The sequence below is a fragment of the Ictidomys tridecemlineatus genome, chromosome 3, assembly GCF_052094955.1.
Source record: "Ictidomys tridecemlineatus isolate mIctTri1 chromosome 3, mIctTri1.hap1, whole genome shotgun sequence".
NCBI lineage: Eukaryota > Metazoa > Chordata > Mammalia > Rodentia > Sciuridae > Ictidomys > Ictidomys tridecemlineatus.
Genome location: NC_135479.1, coordinates 34,267,556 through 34,283,907, shown reverse-complemented (window position 1 = coordinate 34,283,907; position 16,352 = coordinate 34,267,556). Strand labels below are relative to the sequence as shown.

Sequence of the window (16,352 nt, the reverse complement as noted above, 5' to 3'; positions counted from 1 at the left end):
GCAAGCTTTGGGGACTGAATGAGGAAATGGAAATTCCCTGAGCCACAACCCAAACCCCAACAAGTCCGATTATTGATAATGATACTAGGATTTGAGTGTGACTATGTGTCAAGCACTATGTTACTTCTTTTTTCTTTTCCTTTTTAAGAGATGGGGTCTTTTTGTGCTTCCCAGTGGGTCCCCAAATCCTAGGCTCAAGCCATCCTCCTACTTCAGCCTCCCAAGTAGCTGAGACTACATGTCCAGCTAGACACTATGTTACTTGCAGCAACACTATGAGGGAAGTACTATTATCTCTGCTTAAATATGTAAAACCCACTTAGGTGAAGTGATCATAGAGCATTGTGTTTAAAAATATGGGTGCTCAAGGTCCAGACTAATTGGCTTCAAATCCTGAATTGATTTTCTGGTTATATGTCCCTGGGCAATTATCTGATCTCAATTTCTCTATCTGTAAAATTGGGTGTATGATAGTACATAAGATAGGATAGAGAGAATAAACTGCAATAATGCATATAAGGTTCTTAGAATCCTGCCAGGCACATTGTAGGTGTGCAATAAATGTGAACTATTTGTGAGCCCTCAAATGTGGTGCTAAGGATCAAACCCAGTGCCTCATGAATGCTATGCCAGCCCTCTTCCTCTGAGCCACAACCCAGCCCTCAAATTACTATGAGCTATCACTTCTTTCTTCCTGCTATTCTATGAAGTGGCTCTTTTGATTAAATTAATTCGATGGATGAGGAAACAGTCTTAAAATTGATAGTGCTTCCAGGGAAGGAGATGCACACCTGTAATCCCAGAGGCTCCGGAGGCTGAGACAGGAGGATCAAAAGTTCAAAGCCAGCCTCAGCAATTTAGCAAGGCCCTAAGCAACTCAGTGAGACCTTGTCTCTAATTAAAATACAAAAAGGGGATGGGGATGTGGGTTAGTGGTTAAATGCCCCTGGGTTTAATCCCTGGCACCAAAAATAAAACTAATCAAACAAAAAAACTGATAATGCTCCTATGTCTCTGCAGATAGCCTGTTGAAGACCTGAATTCAGGGGTTTTTTGGTTTTCTTAATTTTGTTAGACCAGGTCTTGCTATGTTGCCCGGGCTGACCTCCAACTCCAGAGCTCACATGATCTTTCTACCCTCCCACCTTGGGCTTCCTAGGCTGGGACTATAGCCACACATCACCATGCCTGGCTCTAAATTCAGGTTTTTAAATTTTAATCCCAAAGTTTTCCGATAGCCCACATACTTTCTCTCCCTCCCTCCCTCTCTCTCTCTTTGTCTTTTTCCCACATACTTTCTCATTCTTGAATTCTAATTTGTTTCAGCTCCTCATTCAGAAATATTCCCGAGGAGCCAAATTAAAAGCCAATTTTGGATTATCCACGCTTAGGAAGAATAAAAGCAGAAGAAAAAAGAGTCAGTTAATCAAATAATTTCTCTGACTTAGGAAATTCTTTCACCTAGCAGGTGTACCTTCTCTTAAGGCAGAGACTAAAATAAATGTGTTTTTCAGATAAGTCTTCCTGGAAGAAATGGAAGAAAGTGGCAGTTCAGGAGAGTATAGTGTAATTGTTGCGGGGGAGGGGAGCAGGTGATCCATTTACAGAGGAGAACTCTGGAACAGGAGGTCTAGATTGCTAGCCCAGGCTATGTACAACCCAGGTTTGAGAATCCATTTCTTACCTCTGCAGGGTCTCAATGAGAGTTGCAGGAGGGACCTACCTGTACTGGTGGAGAATCACTGTCCTCAGTTCTATAGTCAGCTCAGCCCAGCCTGCCTCATCCCGTTCAAGTATCAGGGAAACCCCATCCTCAGTTCCTTTTTTTGGTATAGGGGATTGAACCCAGGAGAGCTTTCTCATTGAGCTGTATCTCCAGCCCTTTCTTTCTTTCTTTCTTTCTTTCTTTATTTATTTATTTAAATTCTTTATGGACACAATATCTTTATTTATTTATTTGTATGTGGTGCTGAGGATTGAACCCAGTGCCTCGCATGTGCAAGACAAGCTCTCTACCACGGAGCTACAGCCCCAGCCCTTTTAACTAAAAAAAATATATATATATATATATATATATATATAATTTAGTTGTAGATGGACACAATAACTTTATTTATTTCTTTGTTTTTTATGTGGTGCTGAGGATCGAACCCAGTGCCTTGCAAGGGCTAGGAAAGTGCTCTTCCACTGAGCCCCAGCCCACTTTTTATTTTTTGAGACAGGGTCTTGCTAAATTTATGAGACTGGCCTAGAACACTGGCTGGGACCTGTACATGTCTCAGGCATATATTTGGCTGTAGGAAACAGAGATCCAGACTAACAGTGATATAAAGGAAAAGAGCTTATTTTTGTCACATTACAAGAAGCAGCTGGAACTGGCTTACTTGCTCAGTGATGCCACAAGTAATCCAGGCTTCTTTGATCTTTTTGTTCTGATATCTTATTGCTCTTCATCTTTCTTGCCTTAAGGTCCCTAGACAGTGAGAACTCCAAGGATTTTACTCATGAGAGAAAGGAAGACTGTTTTCCCCTTTATCAAGAAAGCAAAACGATTCCCATAACCTTCCTCCCCTCATCTTCTGCTTAGGTATCATTGGTCAATGCTGGATCATGTGATGATCCCTAGCTGAAGAGAGAGAAGAGAATTTCCATACTTGGCATAGAACAGTGGTTCTCAACCTTGGTTCTACTCTCAGAGATTCTGACTCATTTGGTCTGGGTTGGGGCTTGGCATTGGTATTCATATAAATGCTCTAAAGACCTAGGTTTTAAAATTTCTTTTTAATTAATTATTATTATTATTATTATTATTATTATTATTATTATTATTATTTTGTGGTACTGGGAATTGAACTCAGGGGCACTTTACTGCTGAGCTACGTCCCCAGCCCTTTTTATTTTTAGTTTGATACAGGGTCTCACTTAAGTTATCCAGGTTGGCTTCAACTTAGGATTCTCCTGTTTCAGCCTCCTAAGTGAGTAGGATTACCAAGTATAGCACCATGACCAACGACTTAGGGTTTTTTGTTTGTTTTTAAATTATAAATTGCTTTTCACTCTAGTGCTCAGTCATCTTCAACCAAATCTGACTTATGTTCTGGGCAGCCACTTTACTGTACTGACTGGGCTTCTCTAGCTTATCCTGTAGCTTCTGCTCCCTCTAGGAGTTATTATTGAGGTGATTAAGTAATGAGCTTGCAGGTCATTTGTTAGTGAATTTGCAAGCAACACAGGTTAGCCAATCAGTTGGCTAACTAATAGAATTTGTTAATTGGCTTTTCCTTTTGTTTATGTGTCTGGCACATAGTAAGTACTTGATAAGTATTTTTTTGATGAATAAATTCATAGAATAGAGACAAAATGGAGTTAATACATTGTCAAATGAGATAGAAGTTGCAAAACCATTTTGTAAATGGTAAAACCCTGTACAGATATAAAAACTAAAATTTACACGGGAAGCTACTTTCAAATTTTAAGGCCAGGAAAGTTTGTTCTTCTACCCTTCACCAAAGAATTACTGCTTCCACATTTCCAAAATGGAGAAATGCCATTTTGCCCTGATGCTGATAGGCTAGATTTGCTCTCAATTTTAGCAACATTGTCAGCACTTAGTGATAGCATGTAGGCTTTCTTCTTTGCTTTGAACTTAATTGTTTATTTGTTTGTTTTCTTTTATGGTACTGGGGATTGAACCCAAAGCATTCTACCAGTGAGCCACATCCCCAGCCGTTTGTTATTTTTTATTTTGAGACAGGGTCTCACTAAGTAGCTGAGGCTGACCTCAAATTTGCAATTCTCCTGCCTTAGCCTACTGAGATATTGGGATTATAGGCTACTCCACCTGGCAGTCTATTTGGGTTTTCGTATAGTAAATATATATAAATATAGTTGTTTATTACCAACTCTTATATACTGTACATAATCTTATGTACTATATTTTTATATACCTGGCAGCAGAGTAGGTTTGTTATATCAGCATCACCACAAACATGTATATTTGTATTTTTACTAGATTATTTTGATTATAAATCATGTTGAGCCTTTTTTTTCTGTTTTTTTTCTCCTCTCTATTCTTTTCTCTTTCCTTCTTTCTTTCTTTTATTTTTTATTTAGTGAGGGTTAGAAATAAATTTTTTTTTTTTTTTTTTTTTTTTTTAAAGAGAGAAGAGAGAGAGAGAGAGAGAGAGAGAGAGAATTTTTTAATATTTATTATTTTTTAGTTCTCAGTGGACACAACATCTTTGTTGGTATGTGGTGCTGAGGATCGAACCTGGGCCGCACGCATGCCAGGCGAGCGAGCTACCGCTTGAGCCACATCCCCAGCCCAGAAATAAATTTTTAAAATACTTAGGACACTTAATACCTTTGTTAACCACTTGTCACATGTTAGGGCATTTACATGCATTCATTTAGCCAATCCTTACAATAAGCTAATAAGTTGGTGTGATTATCCCCATTCGATGTGGGTATTAAAGGACTTGCTTAAGGTCACACAGCTCCTAATTGGTGATGCAGGATTCAAAGCTGGTTTCAAAAACCAAAGTCAAGCTGGGCATAAGGTCACAGGCCCATAATCTCACAATTATAACATGGGAGGCTGAGGCAGGAGGATGGCAAGTTCAAGGCTAGCCTAAGCAACTTAATAAGACTATCTAAAAATAAAAAGTAAAAGGGGCTGGGGATATAGCTCAGTGGTAAAGCAAACCTTGATTCAATCCCCAGTACTACTACAACAACAACAACAACAACAACAATACCCCAAATAAAACAAAAACCAAGGTCAGCCTGACATCAGATCTGAGAATATTCCCCTAAACTAACCTAAATCAGCATGATAAATGCTTAGCATAATGTTATTTGTTTAGCTAGTTGGGGTGGTGTGTGGGTATGAATTTCTCAAAGCAATTTTGTAGGACAAAAAAGAAGTTTTCTCCTTTTTTTCCCTATAGGCTATTTATCAGAAAATACTACACTTCATTAGTCATTTGTAAGCTATTTTATTACTTTATGTACCACTAAGGAGAAAAAACACTGCTATGGTGCTATAACACACTATTGATTATAAGTTGTACCCCAATTTCAGAGATGTCAAAATATGTCTTAGAACTAACAAAATAAGCTATCCCATTCTTGCAATGGGGAATGCACGTAGGTCACCTTACTCACTTGCTGGCTGGTTTGCTGCTTCCTTTTCACTGCCAAAACCTTGCCTCTCCCTTTCATATCTCATTTCTCCATGTCATCATGAACCAGTCAGTGTTGATTTAGACTGTGTCTTGTGAGTCTTCAGAAAGACTTGCACTCATTGAAAGCTCCAGTCTAGTTTTTCCTTTTGTTTAGAAGAGCTATGCTGTATGATCTCATTATGAACTTCCTCCCATGACTGTCAAATTCTTTTAGAGCCCGGCCTAACTCTAGTCTTCCCATATTACCTGGTGATTCACTGATCTCCCTGTTCACCATTTCACATAGTAATTGGCTGGTTAGGTTGCCACTATTTATTTGCAAAGAACTTTCCTACAAGTTGTTGAAGAGGGCATGGGGGGGGGGGCTTGAGAGCAGAAGCTGAGGCTTGTCATCCAGTTCTCCCTGACACAGGAAACATGACTCCCTAGGCATCTTCGAAACACCAGGGCCTTCCCTTTCTCCACTCCAGAAGGAGGCAGGATTGGGAAAGGATTAAGTTTCTCCACCTCTCTTAGATCTTGCTTCCCTTCCCTGGTCTGGAACTTCAAGAAAGGAGTTATGGAGGAAAGATGAAGTAGAGGAATCTGGTACCCCTGGCTGATAGGGATTCTTGAGCAGTGGGCTGATTGTTGAGCGGACACAGGCTCCTGACAGCAGCAGCTGGCTTTATGAGTTGATGTTTTGCTTCCTCCTTTGAGTGCAGGGAGGTGAAGGAAGTATTGATTCTGGCTTTCCATTTCCTGGCATTTGAAAAGGGACAGATGCATCTAGGAGAGGAATTTCCCTGAGCTGTTCTCTTCCCATCTAATTCTGGGGTCAGAATCTGGAAAGGAACAGTGGCTGATTGAAACGGCTGGGGACCCCAGTGGAGGGAAGGATGCAGCCCTTGCTGAGAACTGAGGAACCAATCTAGGAATCCTTATTGGTGGAGAATTCTGGGGCCTTTGAGGATGGGTGGGTAAGTTTGTCCTTGCCCAGGTATTATGGACATGTGACAGGCTGTGAGGCTGGGGCATGGGCTGAGGTCCACATGGGTCTCTCTGCCTGTGGAACCTCAGGGGCCTGTGGAAAGGTACAGAGAGGAATAGAGGTAAGTGGACCCAGAAGGGGGCAGGCTGGATAGGGAGGTCTAGGCGGCTGAGCGGGCCTCCCTTTCTGAGGCACGGAGACTGGGCTGACACCCACCAGAGTGTCTCTTCCTAAACTGAAGCAGCAAGCACTGGGCTTCATCTTCAACTTTGCAGCATCTAGGGGACCTGCTGGTGGAGTTCTGGCGCTTGGCGACAGTTTCCCCAAAAGGCTCTGCCAAGCCTGGCACCCTCAAGCCTGGCCTGAGCTTCAACTCAGAGACAGGCCCAGCACCTCTCCTGCGCCGCTGCTCCAGACCCGGCCACCACCAGGCCTCCTCCTTGCCCGAACGCAAGGCCTGCCCTCACCGGTGACCTCCGCTGCCGACTCCAAGGCGCTCCAGACCAGGTCCTGTGCTCGCGGCCTCCAGGCTGGGAAGAGCAGGGCCTGGGGAGCAGAGACCCATTGCCCAGAGCGTGCAGGTGTGAGGATTGGGGTGGGCATAGTGGGTAAAGGGCGCGAGGGGCTATAGAGCGCGTGTGCTCCCACGGCCCTGGGAAATGGGCCTCCAAATAAACTGCGTGTATGACGGGGAGCGGGTCGGAGAGAGGGTGGGGGGTTCGTGGAAGTGGCTGTCTGGAAGTGGGCCCGGCAAGAGCCAGGCCCAGCAGTAGAGCATCCCAGTCTGCTGGCCCCTCGGCGCCAGGCGAGCGGTCCTAGTTGACAATCCTCGGGTGGGAGCCGGCCGGCGGCCGCTCGCCCTCTCTTCCCGCCTCTCTAATCTAAACCATGCGGGACTCCCGGCCCCTACCCAGTCGGTCGGCGGGGCCGAGGGCCGCGGGGAGGGCACCAGGCCGTGCAGTGGAGGAGTTGGAGGCCAGCTCCGGGATTGGGGTCCGAGAGGGCGGTGGAGCCGGAGGACCCCAGAGCTCCCCTCCCCGGGGGTCGGCGGGTGCCGACTGATTGACAGCGACGACGTCAGCGCGGGCGGAGGGGGGGCGTGCGGCCTCGGAGGGCGGGAGGGAGGGAGGGAGGAGGGAGCTAAGGCCCCAAAGTGCAGCCTCGGAGATCAAGGGCCCGCTCCACAGCCGGGATGTGTCCGACCCCGAGGGTGCGACCGGCAGCGCTACCCTGAACCGGCGCCCAGAGTCGGAGCCCGGGTTGTCCTGCGTTCCCCAGACCCAAGCCTGCAGTGGACCTCGGGCAGCAGGCACCTCCGCATGCGGCAGTGCAGTTAGGGTGAGTGTCGTTTTCAGCGGGATGGGGGCTGAGCCGGGCTTGCGGGGTTGAGGACACCAATAGCCCAGAATTTGGCTACGGGGCCGAGGAGGATGAGCTGGGGCAAGTAACACAACCGGGATAAGAACCTAAGGAAGGTCAAGGCTACAAGGAGGGCGACGATAGCGCTTCAGGTCTAGCAGCTGCATGGGCCCGATACCCAGCAGTTGGGGCGCAAGCCCTCTTTTCCGAGTAACGGTACTAAATGGGTTTAGGGTATGGACAAGAGTATGGACATGATAGAGCCAGCACTCTAGGAACAATGTTAAGCTGTGACAGGAGGAATAGTGGCCTTGAAATTGGTGTTTACAGAGAAAAAAGCCAAGGAAGATAGCCCGGATACTGGCGGCAAAAATCGTTGCAAAAATATAAGTGATCAGAATACTAGACTTAAGAGTCTTTCTTACAACAGACCCTTCAAAATTAAACCAAGGGACACTGAATATAAGTAACAATCGATGATCAAAAATTATCAAGATGTAAACAATAACCAAAGAAACAAGGCTAAGTAGCATAACTGATAAAACACTTGAACTTTACAATAATAAAATAAGTCACTTTCAAAATCAAGTAAGAATTGTAATCACAACATTAAAAGAATTAAAGACAAAATAACACCAAATACAGGAACTATGTAGGAACTATTTTATTAAAATCAATTGCAAAAACAACAAATAGTAATGCTATAACAAATTACTAAACTATAGGCAACTGTAGGAAATAAACTAGGCAAAAGGTGAACAATGAAAAATATTAGGAAATACTATTAGTACTGATAGAATGCTATCATATACTATAATATTGTATAATGTATTGATTTATTAAATATTAACAAAAGTCTTAAGGGTAATAGTAGTATAAGATGCAGTAATGAGAATTGCTGGAGTAATATGACAATTTATGACCAAGGCATTAATAATCACAACATTATAAATAATGGTTGAGTAATAAGAAGTATTGTATAGATGTGATGAAAAATAATCAGAGTATTGAGCTACAGCAATATTGCAAATTATGACAAAGTAACAAGAAGTAATGATGTGATGAAAAATAACTAGCGAGTTAAGATCTGTAACATTACAAATAATGACAAAGTAACAAGATATTCTAACGATGTGATGAAGAATAGTACCTGGAGCATTATGAACAATTCTAACAAAACAAATTATGGTAAAATAACAAGAAAAATAGAAAATTAATTTGAATATCGAAAACAATAATATTACAAGTTATAGCAGATAACCTACTATTGAGACAAAGTGACAAAATCTAAACAGAATAGAGAGATAGAAACGGAAACATTTGAGGGATATGGAGTAAAAATAAAATAAGGATAGATTATTAGTGACCTTTTGGAATATCGAGTCTTCCTAGATATTGGCAACAGTGTTACTGATCTGCCAGGGGCTTTGGAATGCTGAAGCTGAGATAGAAAATCAATAACATATTTAAAAGTGATAAATCAACGAATCAAATCAGTGATTTGACCATACAGTATTAAAGATAAGAGTACAAATAATTTGTGTAGTGGGATAAATATTCTTAATGTTACTGAACTGACCACAGCATTATTCTACTGATAATGGGCACAATTAAAATATTAAAAATAGTACAAAATATCAATTTACTCAGTGCAAGAGAAACATCTTTACTGATCTAAAAGTGAAAAGAAAAATGCTGCCCTCGGAAAACGAGGCTGCCGAAAGCGACGAGCCCAAGCGCTGAGGGAGCAGAACCCGCGGACGGTCGACGTGAAGGACCCACTCAGAGGCTGCGGCGGGCGCCGATCCTGGCTGATGGCGAGAGCCGGCGGTCTAGCATCCAAGAGCATAGGGGCTCAGAGCCAAGGGGGACATCGGGGACTGCCCCTTCGGGTCAGCTGGGCTGGGGAAAAAAAAGGGAATTGTCCGGTTGTTCGGAGAGGGCAAGCTGTCTAAAGATGAGGATGTGGCTCCGGGACCGAGAAAAGGAGGAAGCGAACCCCGAAGAGGGAAAGAACGCAGTGTAATTCGCAGCCAGTCCAAGCGACTAGACCCGCGTCAGTGGACACGCTCAGCGGATGTGCTCTGTGTGGAGCTGGATTAAGAGTGCTAGACTCCAGTCGAACAGCGTCTCTGTAGGGCTCCGGGTGACAGAAGCCCCTCAGAGGACCTAGTGGCTAGGTCCGCAACGCTCGAGGCAGCCCCTCCTCCTGGTCTTGCAAGCCGTGGCGCTTGGGACCCACCGTTCACGGGCGCTTATCCTGGCTCGGGCCCAGATATAGTGGGAAACAGTGCCTTGACTCCAGCGCGCAACTACTATCGTCGTCGTGCAGCGTCCCCCTGTTTAGGGGCTCCTAGGTTTCCAAGGCTTAGCCCAGCGGAACCCGCACGTGGTTCAAAGAGCCCGCGATGGGGCCGGCCACCTCCTGCGACTCTTGTTCCAGGCTGTGGCCAAGGACCCGCTAGGCTGTCAGCCTTATCTTTATGGGCTTTTCCCAGCCCTGGCCCCTTTTTATCTCCTCAGTTGCACTTGGCTTGTTTACTTTGCCAGGCCCTGGGAGCTGAAATCTTAAGTCCGGGATGGGGAGTTTACTGAACAGGGTGGGCGAGGGATCTGAGCTTGGGGATACCAAGGGAGATTCAGGAGAAAACAGAAAGAAGATAGGAGGAAAAAAAAGAAGAGGCACCCCGCTACAAGATAGGCAGTCAGACATACTGAAAGCCCACCAGAACTTAACCAGAGCTGGGAGGTAAGAAGTGGAGCAGAGATAGCGTAGGATTGCACTCCTGAGGGATGTAGGACCCACTGGTCGGTCCTTACAAACTCGGGGCTCCTTCTGGTAGTCCAGGACCAGCTGCAGACTGGGAGCAGACACATGGTAGGAGCGTGCATAGGCCCAGGCACTTAGGGAAATAGCACTGTGCCCTGAGGCAAGACTGGACTGTGCCTATGAACTGGACCTAACCTACTGGCCTGGGATCCTTAGCTAGGAAGGGTTTGGCTCCTTTGGACCAATGCACCAGTGAGAATGAGAGTCCTGACAAAGATCAGGGACTGAATCAAAGGAGCCCTAACAAAGTGTAGCTGTTTGGGCGAGTAGGATGGATGCAGTGTAAGGGTCCTGTGCCCTTGTTTGAGGATGCTTGTGCCCGGTGGGAATGTGTAAGAGTGAAAGTCTTTGGTTCAGAAGTCTCTACCTGAGTGCCATCATTCATCTGCCCTCACCCAGTGGTGGGTGAGGGCAGATGAATGAATAGAGGCCTAAAGGGCCACCCAGCTCTAGTTCTCTGCAGGTGTGGAGCTGCTGGAGCTTTGGTCCCTGCCTTCAGGCCTGGCTGTCTTCTCTTGCCAGTCCAGGGAGTGTTCTGGTTGCCTTGGACCAAGAATGGGACCTGTACTCCACTTAGAAGACCCAGGCCTCGGGTTCCATGTTGCCCAGCAGGAAGGAGGGACAGGAGTTGCAAATGGGGCTATGCGAAGAGGGCGGGTCTTACCCCAGACCTACTCATCACACATCTCCACACTGGCAGATCTCAACTGCACACAGACCCAACTAGGTCCAGAACCCTGAGTCGAGGGTTCTGCCCTCTCCACACGCTCCCTCCCCCAGCTCAGAAGGGGGCGGGGTCCACGTGCGCCAGTGCTGTCTCCACGCCTGCATGAGGACCCCAGCTCTGCTGGAGAGGGCTGCTGGCCTGGGCCACTGTGGATCTGGTCGAGTGACTCGGTGCGTGCTGTGCCCACAGGAGATGCTGCAGGACAAAGGCCTGTCCGAGAGCGAGGAGGCCTTCCGGGCCCCAGGTCCAGCGCTCGGGGAGGGCAGCTCGGCCAACACCGCCAACGCCCCGGAGCCCGCGCTGGCAGCGCCCAGCCTCAGCGGAGCCGCGCTCGGCAGTCCCCCAGGCCCGGGCACAGACGTTGCTGCTGCAGAGCAGGTAGGGCAGCGCCAGCCGTCGGGTAGACTTCGGGCGTCGGTTTGTCTGCCTGTGCGGGTCATTCAGTCTGATCACCGGCAGAACTTTTTCAGGGCAACCTGGCTGCCTGACTGTCTGCTTTTTGGTTCTCCCTGGGCAAGCCTCATACTCTTGGTTTTTTGGATCCTTATCCACTTTGAACCCTCAGGGCTACTGTGGGGCAGGCTAGGGAGGGAGATTCCTGCGCTAGGGGAGAGAGCCCGAGCCAAATGTTTAGTCCCGAAAACTTGAGAGGGCAGGGGTAAACGCCTGGAAGCGGGTGGGACAAGCCGACCCCTTATGGTTGTGCACTGGCCCAGTGTACGTTGCTGACGCTTCCCGGTGATAACCCGGTAATCCTCATGCACAGAATCCGAGCTGTGTGTGCCTCTCCCGGTATCCTTGTGTCTGCCCACAGCCAGCCACCTGAAGTGATTGGGTTGAAGAGTATCATCTACCTCTGAAGACCCTAAAGGGGTCTGATTAAATTGTTTAAATTCACCAATTTAAATTAAATTGTTTAAATTCGCCAATTAAATTGTTTAAATTCACCAATGTCTCAAAATAATTTTGTAGAAGGAAGTCTTGAGATGTGGGCTTCTGGGCTGGTGTGTTCTGCACACTTCCTCAGATCTGCGTTCTCCTTTCCACAGGCTCCTCTTGGAGCCGTGGGACAAACAGACATGAGTCCCCTTCCTTCACCTCCCCAGACCATCGAGAACATCAAGGTGGGGCTGCATGAGAAGGAGCTCTGGAAGAAGTTTCACGAGGCGGGCACTGAGATGATCATCACCAAGGCGGGCAGGTCAGCCTCGGGAGATCTACTTGGACGGTGGTTGGCAAGCCGGAGCAAAGGGAATCATCTCAGCAAGTTCAGTTAGCAATCGTTCCCAGCCTGAGGTCCCATGGGAGTCCTGTGGAACACTCAGGGTCACATCCCACAGCAGCTTGGGACCTGCAGCCAAGGCTCAGGGAATTACTCCTTGGAGGGTGCTGCTGCAAAGTTTGAGAGGGGGGCAATACTGTGCAAATGATATGCAAATGAGGATGGCTATTCCCAATCCTTTTGCCCTCCTGCAGGGTTGCTTTGTCCTCCTCTCTCTGGGGACTAGCAGGGTTTCTCAGATTGTTTGAATTGGGAGATGCTCCCTGGCAGATGGTAAAAGAGGATGAAGATAGGACTGGTTTTCAATTTATGTAACTTTTCAGGAGCAGAATGACCCACAAGTCTCTCATTCCTCTGTTTCCAAGCTGCTCCTGGGCTGAGGGGAAGGCACCCGTTGGGCTCTGTAGTGCTGTTGGGGCAGCTCTCGGTGGTTGCCAGAGAGGGATGATTTATAAAGTGGAAACATCTTTAAAATGCGCTGGTGTCTGTGGGAGAGAACAGGGAGGAGAGAGTGAGAGGAGGAAGACTCAGATGGCAGATGACAGAGATTCGTTAGGATGGGGTGTCTGGGGTGGGGCAGGAATGACTCAGGAGAATGGTTGACAGGTGAGGGGAGATTGCTGAAGACACTGGAAAGTTCAGGTTCAGGAACACTCTCCCCACCCTTTGTTCTTTCCACATGTACACACTTGATTTTGGTCCCCAGGGATAGGTTAGGTATAAAAGTGTTCCTTTGCCTGGTTGTGGGCCCCAAATTGGGATTTTAAAGAAATTTGATGGTAAACCATCAAAAGCCAGGGATCTGGAGTTAGATCGTGAGATGGGGGAGTGCTCCTGTTCAGCTATTTCTTTTTCTGCAACCTCAGATAAGAGACTTAAGGGTCTCTGCCTGCCCCTGTCCTTAAAAGAAAAGGTCCTTATAATTGTTTGTAAAGTACCTAGCACAGTGATATTCAAAAGAAACAAGAAGTATTCAAAAGAAACAAAAAGCATCTGGTTTGTTGTGTGTGGTGTAGGGGTGCTGTGGTCATTCTTTTCTCTGTTTCCTGGCAGGCTCTTGCAATGCTTTATTTTGTTGAGGGAAGAGGTCTGGACACTTGGCCACACTCGTGCCTTAGTCAGGGAGGTGGCATGGCTACCGAGGGCCTATTAGGGAATGAGGCAGGTTGGTTTCAGGACTGAGTTTGCTGCATTTGAGGATGAGGAAGAGGATGCACGAGAGAGTTTGGTAGAGGGTGCTGTGTGGAGTAGCCATTGAGGAGAGAAGGTCCGGTTGTTGGTTGTTGCAAGTTCAGCCTCTTTCTGAGTGCACTTGGCCACTCCTGTAATCTTTGTGGTGTCAGGTAAATGGTAGTTATAGACGTACCTGCTGCCCTTTTTTTTTTTTTAATTATTGATAGACTCCAACCAGGCAATCATGTGAATGTTGCTGGGTAAATTGTCAAGTGGATTACAGGTGTTGAAAGGGGGATTTATTTCTTGTGCTGATGAAGTAGAGGGAAGGAAAAAAAAAAAGATCCAGAAGTTCCAATTTTTTAGGCAGCAGAAATAATCTTGTCTCTTCAAACTAAATGGCCCACATGTTCTCTGGATGTGTCTGGCCTCTGCCATTTTAAACAAAAGTCATTTGTGGTTCTCCTCAGAGGGTTTCCTGCACCTGTGTGTGTCCTCTTCCCTCCTTGCTCTGAGAGAGCAGCACGCGCACACACACACACACACACACACACACACATTCCAGAGGTGACCAGCTTTAGGCAGATGTTTGTGCCTGATCCTCATGATGGCTTAGAGAGGAACCTCAGGGAATGATGATAATAGTTTCAAAATGATGGTGATGCATTGGGTGTGGTGGCGCACCCTTGTAATCCCAGTTCCTCCAGAGGCTGAGGCAGGAGGTTGCAAATTCCAAATGAGCCTGGGCAACTTTGAGAAAATAAAATGGACAGGGCTAGGGATATAGCTCAGTGGTAGTGTGTTTGCCTAGCATCTGTGAAACTCCTGGGTTCAATCCTCAGTCCTGGGGGCGGGGTGGGGGGGAAGGCTGGGATGATTACAGATTCATCACAGCCTTTAATTTCTGTGGCAGAAAGTTATCTTTGGATCTGGTCTAGTTCTTAAGAAAGTCACTAAGTCACTAGCCCCATTCCTCCCTACCCCCACCCAAGATTCTCATAGACCCCATGTCCTCCTGCATGGCTGCCCACTTTTTTTTTTTTTAATGCTGGGGATCCTACTCAGGGTTTTGCACATCCAACTCGGGGTTTTGCACATGCTGCTCTACCACTGAGCTGCACCCCAGCTCCCAGCACCCCAATGTCTTCAGAAACCACTTTTATCACTCTGATGATTGTGCAAGGGCAGGCTCTGGATGCAGCTTGCTTTGTAGGCAACATTCTTTCCTGTGCCTCTCCCTGTTCCCCTAAACTCTCTGTTTCCACCAGAACCCTTCCTGGGATAGTTTCATTTCTTAGCAGATGGCCTGAACCTCTCTCCTAAACCTTGGATCACAGATTCCTAGACTGTGAGAACTGGAAGAGAACTGGGAAGACATAAACTAAACCCAGAGCAGGGAAGTTAGGCAATCGATAGGACTACATGAGCCAAGCAGATGATGCACCCCACACCCACCCAGAACAAGACCCTAGCTTTGAGAAATCCCCTTGATTGCATTTTTTTGCAGGACCCTGTTTAATGTGGGGCTGTTCTGCCCAGAGACCATGACTGGTTGGGGACATGATAACACACTGCCTGGTTAGGGAAGAGGGGTTCCTGGAAAAGGGGATGCAGAATGTTCTCAAGCCAGTTTGAGTTCTTGGCTCATAAGCCTCCTATCTGAGCCTGTCTGAGTCCTTGAAAGTGATTAGAGAATGAATTGTCAATTTTCATTTGGTGAATAAAATGCCAACTACAAGATAACATACCAATTTCTGGATGCTCAGGAACCCCTGATGTCAGGTGTAAAATGGGGGCCAAACGGCTCCCCAGCCAGTTTCTGTCCATCTCAGGCTCCTGCACCCACAGGGCTCATGCTGGTCACTGCAGAGAGCAGACTCCACATTGCTGCCAAGCTTGATACATGTGAGAAACTGCATTTTCTCCCAAATACAGATAAAAGTGAGCTCCACAAAAATTTAAATATAAACTCCCCAAAATGAAAATTCCCTAACCGTCTGACTGCCCTACTCCTAGGTCATGTTTTGCCACCAGATAAATCTCCACTATCAGCCTTCATAGCCTGTTGAGTTCAATGTTGCTTGTGTTAGTGACAGTGAATTTGCGTTTGAAAAATGAACTACCGATGAGAACTCCTGTTGAACCTGTATTGTTTGTTATTCTGAGGCAAGGATTTGGCCAGGCTTAATCCGGGGCTTCAAAGCCAATTGCCCTTGCTCTGTATACAGAGCGTCAGAGCCCAGTGGCGTGGATGATAAGAGAAGTAAGGGTTGAAGACACTGGGAAAGTGGGTTGGGGAGAGAGTGCTTTGATCTCTTCTTAAAGTATTTTCTGAAAGCAAAAGTCTATCAAAAGGAAGTGCCTTTTTAAAAAAAAAATCTAAGAGAAGCAACTGACCTTCCCAAACAGCATCCATTCCACACACCCTCACCCTGCTCCTCCCCTCAGGGAAAATATTTCTTAAAAATACTTTGGGCAAATTAGAAAACTGTGTGTGTGTGTGTGTGTGTGTGTGTGTGTAGTGCGAATCAATTGAGTAGCTTGGGCATGCTCTCAGAAATCTTTTGGCTACAAAATGTTTGGCTTCAGTATAAGCAGCACCCATCCCTACCCCACCCTAACCTCAGACTTGGTGTCTGAGCCCTGGCCTCTTCCCATCCTACCTAGTATTCTTCCTGAGGACCCTGGACATTGGAGGTAGAAGTCGCTGAAGTTTCCAGTGTACCCCTGTCTTTTCCCTGCAGCTTTTTTTTCCTTATTTTTCCAGACTCTGGCTCTAAGGCATGTGTGTATATGTGTGTGTGAGCATATATAATTTTAATGTC

At 46.5% G+C, this 16,352-nt stretch overlaps 1 protein-coding gene across 2 annotated transcripts in view; it reads left to right on the top strand.

The window, feature by feature from the left end:
• Nucleotides 1-11,264: 11,264 nt before the first annotated feature.
• Nucleotides 11,265-16,352, top strand: part of Tbx4 (T-box transcription factor 4) — a 26,688-nt gene continuing 21,600 nt past the window's right edge. For both annotated transcript variants that reach the window (XM_005321548.4, XM_005321547.4), the window contains exons 1-2: nucleotides 11,265-11,450; nucleotides 12,179-12,273. In XM_005321548.4, the coding sequence (XP_005321605.1) occupies nucleotides 11,265-11,450; nucleotides 12,179-12,273 (281 nt within the window). The remainder of the gene's footprint in view (nucleotides 11,451-12,178; nucleotides 12,274-16,352) is intronic.